Raw genomic sequence first — 19,095 nt, forward strand, 5'->3', positions numbered from 1 at the left:
TAATAATGGATGGAAGGTATTCCACCTGAAGGTTGGTGACCAGTGGGGTCCCGCAGGGATCTGGTTTTGGGTCTCTGCTCTTTGTAGATTTTATAAATGATTTTGATGAAGCAGTGGAAGGGTGGGTTAGTAAGTTTCCAATGATACAAAGGTTGGTGGTGTTATAGATAGTTTTGGGGGCTGTTGCAGGCTATAACAAGACATTAACAGGATGCAGAGTAGGGCTGAGAAGTGGCAGATGGAGTTCAACCAGAATAAATGTGAAGTGATTTGTTTTAAAGGTCAAATTTGACTGCTGAATATTGGGTTAGAATTCTTGGCAGTGTGGAGGAACAACGGAATCTTGGGGTCCATGTACATAGATCCCTCAAAGTTGCCACCCAAGTTGATAGGTCTGTTAAGAAGGATTATGGTGTTTTGGCTTTCATTAACAGGGGGATTGAGTTTAAGAACCATGAAGTTTCGCTGCAACTCTAAAACTCTGGTTAGACCACACTTGGAATATTGTGTCCAGTTCTGGTTGCCTCATTCTAGGAAGGATGTAGATGCTTTAGAAAGAGTGCAGAGGAGATTTACCAGGCTGCTGCCTGGATTGGATGGCTTGTCTTATGAAGAAAGGTTGAGTGAGCTAGGGCTTTTCACACTGGAGAGAAGGAAGAGAGAAAGGTGACTTGATAGAGATGTACAAGGTAATCAGAGCTGGAGATAACCAGAGATTTTTCCCCAGGGCACAAATGGTTGTCATTGGGGGGGGGGTGGGGAGGGGGTCACAATTTTAAGGTGATTGGAGGAAGGTATAGGGGAGATGTCAGAGGTAGTGAATGGTGGGTGCATGGAATGCATTGCCAGCGTTGGTAGTAAAGTCAGAGACATTAAGGACATTTAAGCGACTGCTGGACACGCATATGGATGGCAGTAAATTGAGGGGTGTGTAGGTTAGGTTGATCTTAGACTAAGACAAATGCTCAGCATAACATAAGTGACAAAAGATCCATTTCTGCTGATTCTATCCTTCAATTTAAAACACGGATGCTCTGATCTCAGAGATAGTTCATACATGGATTATAAACAACAGCTCTAATGCAGAATTATCTATTTGGCAATATTGGCAAATATTAATCAAAGTATTTTCTTTTTTAAGAGGTATGCTATAATATGTAAGGGTGGAATCTTACAGGGTTCTGAACCTCCCATATAGTGAGAAATCCTGGAGAGTCATATGAGAAGTGAACAAAAACCTCTCAACATTGGGAACAGCTAGCTGCATTTTATAACACAGATTGCCTTGCAGTTTAGTGCAATGCCAGGCAGTTTACCATGTTGGTCAGTGATTATTATTCTGTTGTACACAGCACATTTCTGCTCAATCCCACACCTATGCCATGGACCGGCTTACTCAGGAAACACATAGCCACTTGCTTGCAGCGTATGCAATGTCACAGAATCTAAGAGGATTGCCAGTGAAGTCAAGAGAGACACCCGTCAATTAGTCAGAGGGTCCTGGCTGTCAGCCTTCGATTTCAGTGAGGGGTTTGAACACAGTCATGCAGCTGTTCTGATGGTCAGGGTCAGGAGCATTGCCTCATGGGTGAGATGAGGAGAATGTTGGGCACCCCCATTACCCTCTTGTCAGTTCTTTTCCTTTGGATGATGAGAAAGGGAGGAATATAGTGAGGTGAAAGTGGGTCGCACAGCCATTCATGCTGGAGCAGGTAAAGGAAAAGAGGTAAGGTGCCTTACGCCATTAAATAAGCAGGAGAAAGTGAGGTCTGCAGATGCTGGAGATCAGAGCTGAAAATGTGTTGCTGGAAAAGCGCAGCAGGTCAGGCAGCATCCAGGGAACAGGAGAATCGACGTTTCGGGCATAAGCCCTTCTTCAGGAATGAGGAAGGTTTGTCCAGCAGGCTAAGATAAAAGGTATGGAGGAGGGACTTGGGAGAGGGGCGTCGGAAATGCGATAGGTGGAAAGAGGTCAAGGTGAGGGTGATAGGTCAGACTGGTGTGGGGGCGGAGAGGTCAGGAAGAAGATTGCAGGTTAGGAAGGCGGTGCTGAGTTCGATGGATTTGACTGAGACAAGGTGGGGGGAGGGGAAATGTGGAAACTGGAGAAATGCGGAAACTGGAGAAATCTGAGTTCATGCAGAGGAGATGACCTGGGGTGTGCAGTGACAGAGGGACTCACACCTCCTCCCTCATCTCCCTCCAAGGCCCCAAAGGAAACTTCCATATCCGCCACAGATTCACCTGCACCTCCACACACATCATCTATTGCATCCTCTGCACCCGATGTGGCCTCCTCTATATTGGGGAGACAGGCCGCCTACTTGCGGAGCATTTCAGAGAACACCTCTGGGACACCCAGACCAACCAACCCAACCACCCTGTGGCTCAACACTTCAACTCCCCCTCCACTCCACCAAGGATATGCAGGTCTTTGGACTCCTCCATCGCCAGACCACAACAACACGACGGTTGTAGGAAGAGCGCCTCATCTTCTGCCTAGGAACCCTCCAACCACAAGGGATGAACTCGGATTTCACCAGTTTCCTCATTTCCCCTCCCCCCACCTTGTCTCAGTCAAATCCATCGAACTCAGCACCGCCTTCCTAACCTGCAATCTTCTTCCTGACCTCTCCATCCCCACCCCAGTCTGACCTATCACCCTCACCTTGACCTCTTTCCACCTATCGCATTTCCGACGCCCCTCCCCCAAGACCCTCCTCCCTATCTTTTATCTTAGCCTGCTGGACAAACTTTCCTCATTCCTGAAGGGCTTATGCCCGAAACGTCGATTCTCCTGTTCCCTGGATACTGCCTGACCTGCTGCGCTTTTCCAGCAACACATTTTCAGCCCATTAAATAAGCAGGCAGAGGCCACATAGGCTTTGTAATGTGAGGGATAAAGTGGGTGAGAGGGACTGAGGCAAGATGTTGTAGGCATTAGTACGAATGGTAGAGCAAGAGCCTTGGTGGGAGGTAGTAGAAGAAGTGAATTAAGTTTGAATTAGTAGAGTGAAGATGGTGACACTTAACCTGGTGGAGCAGAGACGTTCACTGACTTTCTTCCTACCTTGCTGGGCTTTCTTCCAGATGGCTGAGATTGTAATGAGCTTCGGCCAGACTGACGACTTCTGGTGGTGTGGCCTCCTCTGGCAGTCCTGGGGCAAGAGGACGTTTCTCCTCTACAACCCCCAAACCCCTCTTGTCCCAATTTCTCTTTGGTTGCCATATCTGGGGCGAATGGCATAAACCATGCAGGGTGACTCTGGACTGATAGTGCTTGACTGGATGGATAACGACTTTTTAAAAAGAAGTATCCATGCCAGGGCTCCTCAGATGTCTCAGACGTGGCTAATACTTCTGGCTATGGATCGTGGGCTAACAAGGGCATCACAGGGGCTTGGTAGGTTGTCAATTAGATGAGTTGGGAAAATAGTGTTAGAAAATGCACTAGACCTGACAGAAAATATCCCTCTATATGACAATTGATAATACTGATGTTGAGCCAACATACAATAAAAGTAAGCTCTAGGCATCAAAACGTTGAGTCTTTTAGTTATTTTGAATGCTAAAAGCAAAATTGCTTTTAATACACATTTTAGAAACAAGTTTGCATGGGGCACTAAATATTACACAAACATACTTCATTTGTTTTGGGACAGGTAGAAGGATGGAACATATTATTCCTGTAAAATATTACCATGAAAATCAGAAAAAATGCAGCACAAATCGGAAAGTATAGCAATATCATCCCGAATGTCAAAATTGCAGGCATCACAAACAAAAAAAAACTACTGTTTCTTGATTCGCATTCATAAAGGTTTTCATTTCCTCATGTTATTTTCTGTAACAAATTATTTAATAAATACAATAATTTTGCACTAATTTCCTTAGTGTCTTGAATTGTGAAAAGTATCCATTTGTAAAATTACCTGGTCCTGAAATATTTTTGCAAGAGGTGCGCAGTCTGTGGACTTAATAAATCTGACAACTTCAGCCACTGACCATTCCAATGGATTACTTTCTAGCACAAGTTTATCTTCTTCATTTTGTCTATTTTCCTACAGTGGATACAAAACAAATTAATTAATTATCACACTAAAATTTTTAAAAAAGCTAATGGGAGGCTGACAGCATCTGCAGGACTATGCATCCTTGTAATATTTGAGTTATTCATCTCAAGAGGGGGGAGACATTTTAAATAATGCTGTGTTGTATACACCCTTTTCAATGATCATATTTGTATGCAATCTGTTACAGCAAGGAGGTAAATGACAAAGAATAGTTTGAAGTATTGATACAATGGAAGTAATGAGCAGTTTCATTTATAGTAAGTTAACTAGATAATCAAATGAAATATTTCCCTTTCTCAGGCGTTCCTAAAATAATGTGAATTCAATGATTTTTATATTTGATCATCCGAGAAGAAATAATTTGTTCCTGTCTTTTAAATTACTAAATTTTTAGCTCACATCTTTATCTGAGCTTTACACTATCACCGTCTTTCTCAACCTCTCCACTGTCTTTTAAAGTGTCAGATTGCTTGACATTTTCTTAATTCATTCATGGGACATGGGTGTCATTGGCTAGGCTGGCATTTATTAACCATTGCTAATTGCCGTCAAAAAGATAATGGAGAACTGGCTTATGGAGTCATACAGCATGGAAACATATCCTTCAGCCCACTCCCAGGGCCCCACCATTAACTGTGTAATTCCTGTCCTAGTTTCCTTTATCAATTCTTGAATTGTTATAATCTATTTACTAACAAAGGAGGAGTTCCAGGATTTGTACCCAGCAACATTGAAGGAACAGCAAAGTCTTTGCAAGTTAGGATATTGAATGCCTTGGAGAGGATTTTGCAGGTAGTTCGGTCTTGTTGTTTTATATCATATGGCCTGGGTTTGGTAAGTGTGATCTAAGGAGCCCTGGTGAAATTTTGCAGTATATCCTGTAGATGGTATACATTACTGCTACTGAGTGCCAGTGGTGAAGGGACTTATTGTTTGTGGGTGTGGTGTCAAATAAGCATGCTGCTTTGACTTAGATGGTGTCAAGCTTCTTTCATTGTCACAAAGCTAGTCCTTTTTTTTTCTAAAAGCTGCTCCTTAGGTCAAGGAGACTCTGTCCTTGATGTTTTTTCAGCGGGGTAATAAACTGTGCCAGGCTCTGATCAGTCTGGTTTGATACAGAGATGACAGGGATTTTGAGAGACCTTTTGTTTTTTTAGTAAACAGATGAGACTTCAGGCCAAACTGACATGTTTTAGAAGTGACCTGTATAATTAAAGGGGAGTGATCAGCTCTCTAGCTGAGCTGAGCAGTTTTAGTTCAGTCTTGAAATGGTCAGAAGTTCAACAGGGAGCTGTGTGGAAAATCTCTCTCTCTGTTCTGCCCCTCAACTTCAAGCTGTGAGCATATGTTCCAGTTATACTGGTTTTTCAAGGGAGTTTGCTTATTGGGACTGTCATGTATATTTGGAACAGCATAATTAAGTCTAGTTGGATAGGTTGAGTTCTGTCGGGTTCTTTATTTGTGTTTCATTCTGTAATTTTGTGAGTAAAGCTATGTCTGTTTTAAAATCTAGTGGTCAACCTAGCTATCTTACTCTGGGTAATTTTCACTGTACACTTACCAAAACAAATTGCAAAGTTATAGACTAGGGCTGCCAGCGTAAGAATATTTTGAGTGGTCTGGTTTAGTCCATAACAGCATGTTATTGGAGTTGAATTCATCCAGGCAAGCCGGGATTCAGGTGGTGAGTTGCTCACTCAGGTTTCCAAGCCTCAGTCTTGTCCTTGTGATCACAGTATTTATAAAGTAGTGCAGTTCAGCTTCTGGTTAATGGTAACACCCTTTATGCTGATTATGGGGAATTCGGCAATGATAAGGCAATTGAATGTCAATAGGCAATGGTAAGATTCTCTATTGTTGAGGATGATCATTGCCTTGCAATTGTGTGAAATGAGTGTTACTTGTCATTTGTCAGTCCAAACCTGAATATTGTCCAGATCTTGCTGCATTTAGGCATTGACGCCTTCAATATCCGAAGAATCACAAACTGTGTTAACCACTGTACAATCATCATGAACTTATGAGGGAGGGAATGTCACTTATGAAACAGATGCAAGTGGTTGGGCATATGACACTTCTACATTGATGTCCAGGAACCAAGATGAATGATCTCAAACAATCACAACTATCTTCCTTTGTGCTAGGGAGGACACCAATAGGCTTTCAGTTTTCTTCCCAATTTCATTCACACTAGCTTTGGAAGGACTCCTTGATATCACACTTGGTCAAATGTGCCACAACTGGCCTTCATGACAAATGTAGTCACTCTCATTTCACCTATGGAGTTCAGCTTTTTTGTCCATCTTTGAATCAAGGCTGTAATGTGGTCAGGAGTTAAGTGGCCATGATAGAACCCAAAGTGAGATTCACTGAACAGGGTTATTACAAAGTAAATGCTGCTTGATAGCATCATTAGTGACCCCTTCCATCACTTTACTGATGATCAGGATTACAATGATGGGGCAGTAATTGCCTGGTTTGGATTTATCCTGCTATTTGGACAGACCTGGGCACTTTCCACATTGATGGGTACAGTATTGTTGCTGCATGGGAAAAGCTTAGTTAGGAATGTTGCAAGTTCTAGAGCATAATATTATCAGGACTTTTGCAGTACCCACTGCCTTCCGCCATTTTTTGATATCAATGTGGATTGATTCAAACTGGCAGACAACTGGCATCTCTGATGCTGGAGACCTCAACAGGAGACCATGATGGATCACCCACTCAACAAATCTGGCTGAATATTGTTGCAAATGCTTCAAGTCTCATCTTTCTGCGCTGATGTTCTGGGCTTCCCTAGCCAGAATGGGATATTTGTGGAGCCTGAACTGGATGTAGCAGGACTGCAAACTTAGATCTGATCCATTGGCTGTGAACTGCCTATGACTTGCTGCTTATGCTGATGGTCACACAGGTATTCTTGCATTATAGCTTCACCAGACTGATATCATATTCTTAGGTATGCCTGATGCTGCATGCCCTTCTGCATTCTTCATTGAAACAGGGTTGATCATTGATTTGATGGTGCTGATAGAGGGGGAGATATGCTTGGTCATGAGGTTGCAGGTAGTGTTTGAATATAATTCTGCTGCTGGCACAGCATCTCATGGATGCCCAGCCTTGAGTTTCTAGATCTGTCTGAAATCTATCCCATTCAGCACAGTGGTAGTGCCACACAGCACAATGGCGAGCATCTACACAAGTGCTATGAAGTGGTCACTCCCACTTATACTATTACAACTGATATATTGGTGAGGATGACAATGTTTCTTTATCTTGTTGATTTCCTCAACACCTACTGTAGTTCCAGACAAGTAGCAATGTCCTTTAGGACTTGACGATCTTAGTTAGCAGTGGTGCTACTGAGTAACTGTTGGTGGTGGACATTGAAATCTTCTACTGAGAGTACATTATACACCTTCACACCTTCAGTAACCTTCTCCAAATGGTGTTCAGCATGGAACATTGCTGATTTTTAAGCTGAGGGCAGCTGCACATGGTAACCATAAGGAGGTTTCCTTGCCCATATTTGACTTGATATGAGGCATTATGAAGTTTGCAGTCAATGTTGAGGACTCCCAGGGCAAATCCCTCCTGACTGCATATCACTGAGCTGCCACTTTTGGGAGTCTATCCTCCTTGAGGAACATGATCTGCTCAAGGATAGCAGTGGCAGTGTCTGGGATGTTGTCTATAAGCAAAAGTTTCACGAATATGACTACGTCAGGCTGACTAGTCAGTGTGAAGCTGGGTTTGCAACTGTCATTTACAATCCCTAGGTTGATTCAGATGGTCTGTCCAATTTCGTTCATTTGAGAATTTTTACAGTTTGATACAAATGAGTGGCTTGCTAGGTCTTGTCAGAGGCTATTAATGGTCAGCTGCATTGGTATGGGTCTGGAGTCAAATGTACGTCAGAACAGGACAACAGATTTCATTCCCTCAAGGGTATTCATGAACCAGATGGATTTTTTACAACAATCAACAGTGATTTCATGGGCATTATCTTTTTAATTCCAGATTTTTAAGAAATCCAAATTTGCTCATTTGCCATAATGGAATTCAAATCTGTATCCCTCGTGCACTACTTGGGTCTCTGTGTTACTATTCCAGTGAAAATACCACTGCCCTGTTGACTCTCAAGTGAAATTCAGTACCGTTTAAGCAAATATTTCCTCAAAAAAAATCAGGAAGATTGATATTATTTTGTTTGGCTTTGCCTCGCTTTCCTGTCCCCAACAAAGTCTGCCATTTATTCTCCAGCGACTGGCTACATCCCTCACATTTGGTAAATGTACAGAGCTAGCTCATTCTTCTTGTAATCTGGGGGCCATATTTAAGTCCAGGGAAAATTTCAACTGCACATCCATACTAAGATCAGCCTCCCTCTCCTCATTTAAGAAGCTCCTTAAACTCATCTCTTCACTTAAACCTTTGGTTATAATCCTTAAGAATACCTTATGTGGCTCAATGTCAATTCTGTCCAATAACATTTCTGTGAAGCACCTTAGGATATTTACAATGTTACAAATACTGTATAAATACAGGTTGTTGTTTTATTAGAAATAGATTCAACATGAAAATATATAGTAATTACAGTTCACTGAACACATTTACCTTTGGTGCTGAACATTTGAGTGAATCATATTTGTCATCCTCTGAAAGTGACAATGTCCGCACCCTTCTCTTTAGCTTTGCCCTGTCTACTTTGTGAGGCCGGGGTAGTTCTGATGCTGATCTCAATCGCTGTAATCGTTTTGGTTTGACATCAGGCAATTCAGAAGATGTATCTGTTTGATCATCGCGCTGCTCAGAGCTTGTTCCGTCACTTCCAGTTTCATCTTCTATCATATCTTGTCCACCTTCCTTCTCCTCTCCATTTTCCTGGAGTTATTTTCAGATAAACACAAAATGTGAACATGAAATTAAAAGGATAAACATAGATATTTTTGCCAAGGTTTAGAATAGTCGTTATTCATTGCCTTCAAACTTAAACCTAGCCTAAGGTACAATAAAAATAGATGTATTCATGTCTATAATCCATTAAAGCATTTGTTCTAACCTTATAATGTCCCCACAACCCTCTCCTCCTGCATCTCATTCCTGTACATATTAACATGGTCTCTGACTCAACTTCCAACTCTTCCACAACCTGACAATGTGCAAAATGTTTCTCTTGCTCTCTGTCCTTTGACAAAGTCCCTCATGGTACACGAGTACAAAAGATGAAGTCACATAGTATGCGGGGTGAACTGACCGCATACAGAACTGGCTTAGTCATAGGAGATAGAGGGTAGTGGTGGAAAGATGCTTTTAGGAATGGAGAGTTGAGACTAGTGTGGTTCCACAAGATTCAATAATGGGACCTTAGATTACTTAGATTACTTACAGTGTGGAAACAGGCCCTTCGGCCCAACAAGTCCACACCGACCCGCCGAAGCGCAACCCACCCATACCCCTCCATTTACCCCTTTAACCTAACACTAGGGGCAATTTAGCATGGCCAATTCACCTGACCCGCACATCTTTGTGACTGTGGGAGGAAACCGGAGCACCCGGAGGAAACCCACGCAGACACGGGGAGAATGTGCAAACTCCACACAGTCAGTCGCCTGAGTCGGGAATTGAACCCGGGTCTCTGGCGCTGTGAGACAGCCGTGCTAACCACTGTGCCACCGTGCCGCCCATTGTTTGTGATCTAAATAAATGGTTTGGAAGGAAATGTGGCCGGTCTAACTAGTTAAGTTTGGGGAATGATACAAAGATTGGTGAGTTGTGGATAGTGAGGAGGATTGTCAGAGGATATGGCAGGTTATACATCAATTGTAGGCATGGACAGGAAAATGGCAGATGGAGTTTAATCCAGACAAATGTGAGGTGATGTATTTTGGAAGGTCAAGTACAGGTGAAAATTATACAGTGAATGGCAGAACCCTGACGAGTATTGATATGCAGAGGAATCTGGGTGTGCAGGTCCACAGATCATTGAAGGTGGCAGTCAGGCAGCTGAAATAGTAAAAGATGCCTATGGCATGCTTGCCTTCATTTCAAGGAGCACCGAGTATAAGGATAGGCACTTTATGCAGTTAGACTATGCTTGGAATATTGCATACAGTTCTGGTCACCACACTACCAGAAGGATATGGATGCTTTGGAGTGGGTACAGAAAATAGTTACCAGCTGGGAGTTCAAAAGAAATGGGCAAGTGGTACGTTTGTTCACACAAATGGTGGTGAATGCCTGGAATGTGCTGCCAGAGGTGGTTGTGGAAGCAGACAACAGCAGCATTCAAGAAACACCTGGACAATTACATGGATGAGAAGGGAATAGAGGGATACAGATCCTGTAATTAAAGACAGTTTTCACATGGAAGGGCAAAATGTGTCAGCACAGGCTTGGAGATTCGATTGGCCAGTTTCTGTGCTATATTGTTCTTTGTTTTACGCTAACTATTTTAACCCATATATCATTGTATAAATATAAGTATAAAAGAAAATAAACCACAATTCTATATACCAAGCAAATGCTAAATCATGCCAATTCTTTGTGCTCAGATAAAAGTGAAATACTGCTGATGCTGGAAATCTAAAACAGAAAATACTGAAGAAATTCAGCACATTTAGCAGCATCTGTGGAGGCAGCAACAAATTAACATTTCAAATCAGATATGACTCTTCTTCAGAATGTTCAGTTCTACAACTTTGAAGAGGAACTGTTGAAATTCTCCAGCATTTTCTGTATTTATTTGAGGGTCGTGCAGTTACCACATTTATTCCTGATGAAGGGCTTTAGCCCGAAACATGGATTTTCCTGCTCCTCAGACACTGCCTGACCTGCTGTGCTTTTCCAGCACCATTCTAATCTAGACTCTGGTTTCCAGCATCTGCAGTCCTTGTTTCTACCACATTCAGTCAGCTACCTGCAATTGCCTTTCTAAATAAAATGTAGCTGATACCTGTGGAGCACAATCCACTGATGTGGATGAGCGCTTTTTCTTTTGGACAAAACACGACCTGCGCTTTTTTCTGCGTTTAGCGGGTTTTTTGTTGTTGCTTTCTAAGGGGTTATATCCAACAGGAGGCCTGATGATTTTCTTCTTTTTTCCATAGTAATAAGCTGGGACAAAAATGCACCAAAATCAACATGAACATGCGAACAATGAACAATGAACAAAAATAGGCCACTTGGCTTTAAGTTTGCTCCACCATTCAATCTGATTTGATTTTAACCTCAACCCTACATTTCTGTAAATCACTGATAATCTTTCAGTCTCTTGGTAATCAAGAACCTATCCATCTCTGCCTTAAAAACATTTAAAGATCCCTCATCCGCTGTTTTTTGAGGAAGGGAATTCCAAAAGGCTGACAGCCCTTACAGTATAAATGTTTCCTAATTTCTAATGGGCAACCCCTTATTTTTAAACTGCAACCCCTAGTTCTGGCTTCTCCCACAGGAAAAATCTTTTCAACATCCACCCTCAGGATTTTGTATATTTCAACTAAGGCACTTCTGACATTTCTGAACTCTGAAGGATACAGGCCCAGCCTATCTGCCCTTTCCTCATAAGACAATCCACTCATTCAGCTATTAGTCTATGAACCTTCTCTGAACTGAAGCATAACCTCCCTGCAATTCAATTACCCTCACAATAAAATATAACATTCCATTAGCTTTCCTGATTATTCCCTGTACTTACTTACTAATCTTCTGCAATTCATGCATTATGATACCCAGATTACTCCGCACCATAGAGCTCTGAAACATCTCAGCGTTTAGATCATATGCTCTTTTTTATTCTACCAACTGGGCAATTTTCCATTTTCCACTTTCCCATATTGCACTCCATTTGACAGATCATTGCCCACTCACTTAACTTTATCTATATCTATTTGTAGGTTCCTTATGTCCTTTTCACAACTCACTTTCCTATCTATGTTTGCCTCATCAGCAAATTAGCTTCTATACCTTTGGTCCCTTCATCCAAACCATTTATATAGATTGTAAAGAGTAGAGGCACCAGCACTGACCTCTATAATACACCCTCAAGAAATCCTGCCAACCAGAAAACGACCCATTTATTCCCACTCTCTGCTTTGTGTCAGTCAGCCAATCTTGTATCCATGCCAACATATTACCAATTACACCATAACATTTTATTTTTTGCAATAACCTTTGTTCTGGAAATCCAAGTACAATACATCCACTGGTTCCTCTTTATCTACAGTACAAGTTACTTCTTCAAAGAACTCTAATAACTAATTAAATATGATTTCCATTTGATAAAACTATGTTGACTCTGCCTGATCAAGATTACCCTTACCTTATCCAAGTGTTCTGCCATAATGGGATTAATAATAGCTTCCAAAATGCACACAAAATCATCACTGTCCATTAGTATTAAATATGCTTTTCGCATCAGAGAGTGGCGGGAGCTGGGCGGAAGTGAAGGCAGAGCGCAAAGCCGGTCGGGAAGGTAAGTGATTGTTATTTGAGTGGGTGTGTTTTCAGGGAGATAATGGACTTGAACGTGTGCCTGGGGAACTGGTGCAGGAATCCTTGGATCATTGGGGTATGTTTTGTGGTCAGCATAAATTCTACAAGAGAAACAAATTGCACCTTAATAGGTTAGGGACCAGCATTCTGGCAGGCAGGCTTGCTCCTGCAACACAGCTACGTTTAAACTAAGTAGCGGGGGGGGGGGGGGGGGGGGGGGAGGGGACAAACTGAATGTTTAAGAAAGAAATTGGAGAGAAAGTTAGAACAAGGGAATTCAAGAAAGACAACTGTATCAATGAGGCAGAAAACTCAGAAAGGGATCATGCTGTAAGGTTGAGTGAAATAGGGGTTGATGGGAAGGGTGAGGGCAATAACAAATTAAAAATACTATACATGAATGCACGAAGCATTAGAATATTCAAGGCTACACGTGCTATCGTAAGGACAGACTGACGGGCAGAGGGGGTGGGGTGGCCATGTTGGTAAAGGATGATATTCAGTCCCTTGCGCAGGGGGACCTAGAATCAAGGGATGTAAAGTCAGTGTGGATAGAGCTGAGAAATACTAAGGGTAAAATGACCTTCTTGGGATTATCTACAGGCCCCCAAACAGTAGTCTGGATGTCGGATGTAAATTAAATCAGGAGCTGAAATTGGCCTGTCGCAAAGATGTTACAACAGTTGTTATGGGGGATTTCAACATGCAGGTAGACTGGGACAATCAGAATGGTATTGGACCTCAAGAAAGAGACTTTGTGGAGTGCCTCAGGAGATGGATTCTTAGAACAGCTGGTGCTGGAGCCGACCAGGGAGAAGGCAATTCTGGATCTGGTATTGTGCAACGAATCAGAATTGGTCAGGAACCTCGAAGTGAAGGAGCCATTGGGAAGTAGTGACCATAATACAATAAGCTTCAATCTGCAATTTGAGAGGGAGAGGATACAATCGGAAGTGACAATATTTCTGTTGAATAAAGGGAACTAGGGAGCTACGAGGGAGAAGCTGGCCAAAGTTCAATGGTGCAATACCTGAGCAGGGATGACAGTGGAGGAACAATGGCGGATATTTCTGTGTATAATGCAGAAGTTGCAATTTTAGTTCATTCCAAAAAGGAAGAAAGATCCTAGGAGGAGGCATGGGTGGCTGTGGCTGACGAGGTAAGTTAAGAAACATATAAAGTTAAAAGAGAAAAAGTATAACGTAGCAAAGATAAGTGGGAAAACGGAGGACTGGGAAGCTTTTAAAGAACAACAGAGGATTACTAAGAAGGAAATACGCAGAGAAAAAATGAGGTACGAAGGTAAACTGGCCAATAATATAAAGGAAGATAGTAAACGTTTTTTTTAGGTCTGTGAAAGGCAAAAAATGGTTAAGACTAAAATTGGGCCCTTGAAGACAGAAACAGGGGAATATATTACGGGGAACAAAGAAATGGCAGAAGAATTGAATTGGTATTTCAGATCTGTGTTCACTGGGGAAGACACAAGCAATCTCCGAGGTAACAGTGGCTGAAGGACCTGAACTTAAGGGAATTTATATTTCACAGAAATTGGTGTTGGAGAGACTGTTAGGTCTGAAGGTTGATAAGTTCCCGGGGCTTGATGGTCTACATCCCAGGGTACTGAAGGAGGTGGCTCGAGAAATCGTGGATGCGTTGGTGATTATTTTCCAGAGTTCAATAAATTCGGGATCAGTTCCTGCGGATTGGACGGTGACTAATGTTGTACCACTTTTTAAGAAAGGTGGGAGAGAGAAAGCAGGAAATTAGAGACCAGTTAATCTGACCTCAGTGGTGAGAAAGATGCTGGAGTCTATTATAAAGGATGACATTACGACACATCTGGATAGTAGTAACAGGATAGGTCAGAGTCAGCATGGATTTATGAAAGGGAAATCATGCTTGACTAATCTTCTGGAATGTTTTGAGGATATAACTCTGAAGATGGATGAGGGAGATCCAGTAGATGTAGTGTACCTGGACTTTCAGAAAGCTTTTGATAAAAGTCCCGCATAGGAGGTTAGTGAGCAAAATTAGGGCGCATGGTATTGGAGGCAAAGTACTAACTTGGATTGAAAGTTGGTTGGCTGATAGGAAACAAAGAGTAGTGATAAATGGCTCCATTTCGGAATGGCAGGCAGTGACCAGTGGGGTACTGCAGGGATCAGTACTGGGACCGCAGCTTTTTACAATATATGTTAATGATATAGAAGATGGAATTAGCAATAACATTAGCAAATTTGCTGATGACACTATGCTGGGTGGCAGTGTGAAATGTGATGAGGATGTTAGGAGATTACAGGGTGACCTGGACAAGTTAGGTGAGTGGTCAGATGTATGGCAGATGCAGTTTAATGTGGATAAATGTATGCTTATCCACTTTGGTGGCAAGAACAGGAAGGCAGATTACTACCTAAATGGAATCAATTTAGGTAAAGGGGCAGTACAGAGAGATCTGGGTGTTCTTGTACACCAGTCAATGAAGGTAAGGATGCAGGTACAGCAGGTAGTGAAGAAGGCTAATAGCATGCTGGCCTTCATAACAAGAGGGATTGAGTATAGAAGCAGAGGTTCTTCTGCAGCTGTACAGAGCCCTGGTGAGACCACACCTGGAGTATTGTGTGCAGTTCTGGTCTCCAAATTTGAGGAAAGACATTCTGGCTATTCAGGGAGTGCAGCGTAGGTTCACGAGGTCAATTCCTGGAATGGCGGAATTACCTTACACTGAAAGACTGGAGCGACTGGGCTTGTATACCCTTGAGTTTAGAAGACTGAGAGGGGATCTGATTGAGACATATAAGATTATTAAAGGATTGGACACTCTGGAGGCAGGAAACATGTTTCCGCTGATGGGTGAGTGCCGAACCAGAGGACACAGCTTAAAAATACGGGGTAGACCATTTAGGACAGAGATGAGGAGAAACTTCTTCACCCAGAGAGTGGTGGCTGTGTGGAATGCTCTGCCCCAGAGGGCAGTGGAGGCCCAGTCTCTGGATTCATTTAAGGAAGAGTTGGATAGAGTTCTCAAGGATTGTGGAATCAAGGGTTATGGAGATAAGGCAGGAATAGGATACTGATTAAGGATGATCAGCCATGATCATATTGAATGGTGGTGCAGGCTCGAAGGGCAGAATGGCCTACTCCTGCACCTATTGTCTATGAAGATCAAATAATTCATTCCTATGATGTTCGATAAGCTTAAACTAAAAAGTCAATGTCTACAGTTTAAGTGTGAGAAACATTGGTCAGGTCAGTGATTAATTGGTGATCTCATTAATATTGATGTGTCACTTTAAAAACTTGACAAATTGATTTAAATGACCATTCATATGATTATATCCGTTAAGAAAACTTTATGCTAGTTTATACCTTCCTCCTCATTATGTTATGTTTAGAATACTTTTTAAACATTTATTCTAAAGATACATTTCTTAAATATCCAAGCTACTCATTAAAATGAAAAACATATTGGTTCCAATCCTTTACTTGTACAGGAACTGATAAATATAGCACCAACAAATGTACAAAGTAGTTAGGTAGTATACCAATACTAATCCAAAGCAGCTGTATTAAAAGCACAAGAGTTGAGCAACTCAGAAGCTGAAAAAGCAAATTGTTCCCAAATCACTCTTAACAGTTCTCTGTAATCAATTCCAAGATGTACAGAACACCCTGTTCTGATTGCTTCTCCTTCCTTCAAATTCTTGCCTTACTTCAAAGTCCTGGATGAGAGAAAGAACTCTGTGGCCCAAGTGGATACAAATTACATTTTAATAAGACTAAAAGCTTGTCTTAAAGTTCTGTAGATAGCATAACAGGAATTGTAAAATTATATTTTACAAGGGCAGCAAAGGCTTTATCTTTTTGACTGGGGCATTGGTGATTCAAAACAAATAATGCTTGTACTGTACTTATATAGCTATGCCAATGCACAAATAAGCCGTTTACTAATAACAGAATTTGACTTAACAGCTTACTATTTCCAGCTCATGTATTTAAGACTGCTAGTTTGCCTAGTTATAATACTTACTGTATTTTGTTTTTGTGTGAACAGAGCAGTTCTCAGGACATTTCTCAGTTACCATGAGCGGTCCAAACAAGTTTGGGCAGCATTCTAACTTCATGCAAGTCCTTCTGCAGAAATCTGCAACCCGATCTGCTGTCCTTACAATTTTCATAATTGCCCTGTATGTTTTCCCTTTGTACCTTAGAATAAAACGATAAAAACAATCCAATTGAAACAATTTAATAAGTACTTTAAAAGTACAGCTGAAGTTAGACTATTTTGCTCCGCTCATTTTATTTATTAGTTAATTGCTTAAATTTCTCAAAAACAGGCACCACGTGAATCTGAAGTTGACAACCCACATTCTAGTTTTAACTGTGCAACCAGAAATAGTTATTTTTAAACTCAATTTTCAAAAAAGGTACAAGAATTGATCAGAAAATTTAAGGTCTGTTATGATTAGTACAATTTGAACTCCAGTCGCTGACTAAATTTATTCAATGGGCTGCTAAGACATATAGACCTATGGTTCCACACTTGCAGTTTGTATCTGTATAGAATTAGAATACCTCAATCAAAACAGCAATAGGGATGCTACAATTGTCTCAGCAAGGAAAGAGTGAATCAGAGTCTTTCCTTCCAATGGCTGTCCAGCAATCCTATCATTAACAGTTAATAGAAAAATGCCCATTTTGTTAGACAATGAAAAATACAGTTGAAGACTTTGCCTCAAATTGCTTTTTTTATTTGAAAGACTAAAGCAAAGCTTCTGTGATATTAGACTAATAACGATGTTAAAATAATCCTCTAAATAAAATATCACCACCAAAATATCACCTTTAGAAGAAAAACATTTACTTTAAATAAAATTCAGGATTTTCCATTCATGTTCATATTGGAAAAAATTGATAGATTTCTTAATCTTGCACCATGCTATTCTTTAGTCATTTCTTTTCATTTAAGGATAATATTTTTATTCCAAATTCTGATATCTTTATTCAAAATCCTCTTCATGAACGGACAGTATTCAGCAGTTTTACATTTTACATGACTTTGGATTATAATGATTTATCATTATAATCATTATCAAAATATTCAAGACAAAAGTACATTTGTTACACATGTACATTAGAACTCAGTTGACCGAACACCATAACATGCTTCAATAAATATGAACAATGCACTCAGCTGCAACAGCAACAGTCCTTTGTCAGTCTAAAAAGTACTAAAGAAACTCATACCAACAAGCTGAAAGCTAAAGAAGGAATTTATATCAATAATGCAGCAAATTGGTCTGTAGTAAAGGAATTTTAATGTTTGTTGCTGAGATTATAGGTGACAACAATATGGACTTATAGAGAACTTTCAATAAAGAGAATTTGTCCACAGGACTTCACGAATATGCATGGTAAAATTGGATGCTGAAGAGACATTGAGAGGGATGGTCAAAATCTTGGTCAATGTGCATTTTAAGGAGGGCTGTAAAAGAGAGAAAGAGATGGATGGTGAGGCTTTCAGTAACCACGTCCTTGTCTGAAATAAGGTCTTTTAATTGGGCACAGAGTACCGGGCAGCAAGGGACCAAAGTATCACCTGTGAAATGGCTTGTGAAGCAGTGTGATGCCAACAGTGTGGGTTCAATTCCCATCACTGACAGAGGATACCATGAAGAACTCTCCTTCTCAACCTCTCCCCTTGCCTGAGATAAAATTACCATCAGTCGTTCCTCTTTAATGAGAGAGCAGCCCAATGGTCTGGCAACTTGATCAGTGACAAAGTTGACAAGGTTTTCTCGGTGACATTTGCAGGCACAGTAAAACTGTCCCATCTCCATTTAATTCCTGAGCCATCACTAAATTAGGTTCAGGAATAAAGTGTATCAAATTGACTCATTAATGAGCCTAATCGACAGGCAGGACTTCCATATCATTCCTGATGAAGGGCTTTTGCCCGAAATGTTGATTTTCCTGCTCCTCGGATGCTGCCTGACCTGCAACCCTACTCTAATCTGGATTCTAATCTCCAGCATCTGTTGTACTCACTTTCGCCTAGGACGTCCATATCAATCTCTTTCACTCCGACTTAACTGGGGGGGGTGCTTTGGCCATAGGACCACCACTATGATGAAATGGGCCCACCTGCAGTATTTCCCACCAAGTGCTGGATTAAATTCAGCACAACATTTCAGCATTGATACATAATATCTATTTATTGCCTTTCAGCATAAGAAATTCTATATATGTGGAAATTGTTGATCATTATCTGGCTTTAAGGAACAACTTGACTGTTTCAGAGATCCATGCCATAAAGCAAACACCTCTGGCAGGAAACTAGTCAATATTCAAAATGCTTGCTGAAGAAAAGGATATGCTGAGAGCTTTGTGGTACAGTGTGTCACAAAGCTGTTTTCGTTTTTCTAAACGCTGATCCTTTTCTCGAGCATACTATGTCATTGTTTTTTTCCAGAGGGGTAATAAACCGCTATCAGTGCCAGTTAGTTTGGTTTGGTACAGAGATTAAAGG

General features: G+C 41.2%; 1 protein-coding gene across 5 annotated transcripts in view; it reads right to left on the minus strand.

The window, feature by feature from the left end:
• Window positions 1-19,095, minus strand: part of sfmbt2 (Scm like with four mbt domains 2) — a 221,350-nt gene that overhangs the window by 17,748 nt on the left and 184,507 nt on the right. For all 5 annotated transcript variants that reach the window (XM_043714123.2, XM_043714122.2, XM_087999352.1 and 2 more), the window contains 4 exons: window positions 16,597-16,772; window positions 11,029-11,189; window positions 8,691-8,957; window positions 3,933-4,061 (listed from right to left, as the gene is read on the minus strand). In XM_043714123.2, coding sequence (XP_043570058.2) covers window positions 3,933-4,061; window positions 8,691-8,957; window positions 11,029-11,189; window positions 16,597-16,772 — 733 coding nt within the window. The remainder of the gene's footprint in view (window positions 1-3,932; window positions 4,062-8,690; window positions 8,958-11,028; window positions 11,190-16,596; window positions 16,773-19,095) is intronic.

This window comes from Chiloscyllium plagiosum, unplaced genomic scaffold, assembly GCF_037043375.1.
Source record: "Chiloscyllium plagiosum isolate Xiang-an unplaced genomic scaffold, Cpla_swu_hap1 HiC_scaffold_23, whole genome shotgun sequence".
Classification (NCBI taxonomy): Eukaryota; Metazoa; Chordata; class Chondrichthyes; order Orectolobiformes; family Hemiscylliidae; genus Chiloscyllium; species Chiloscyllium plagiosum.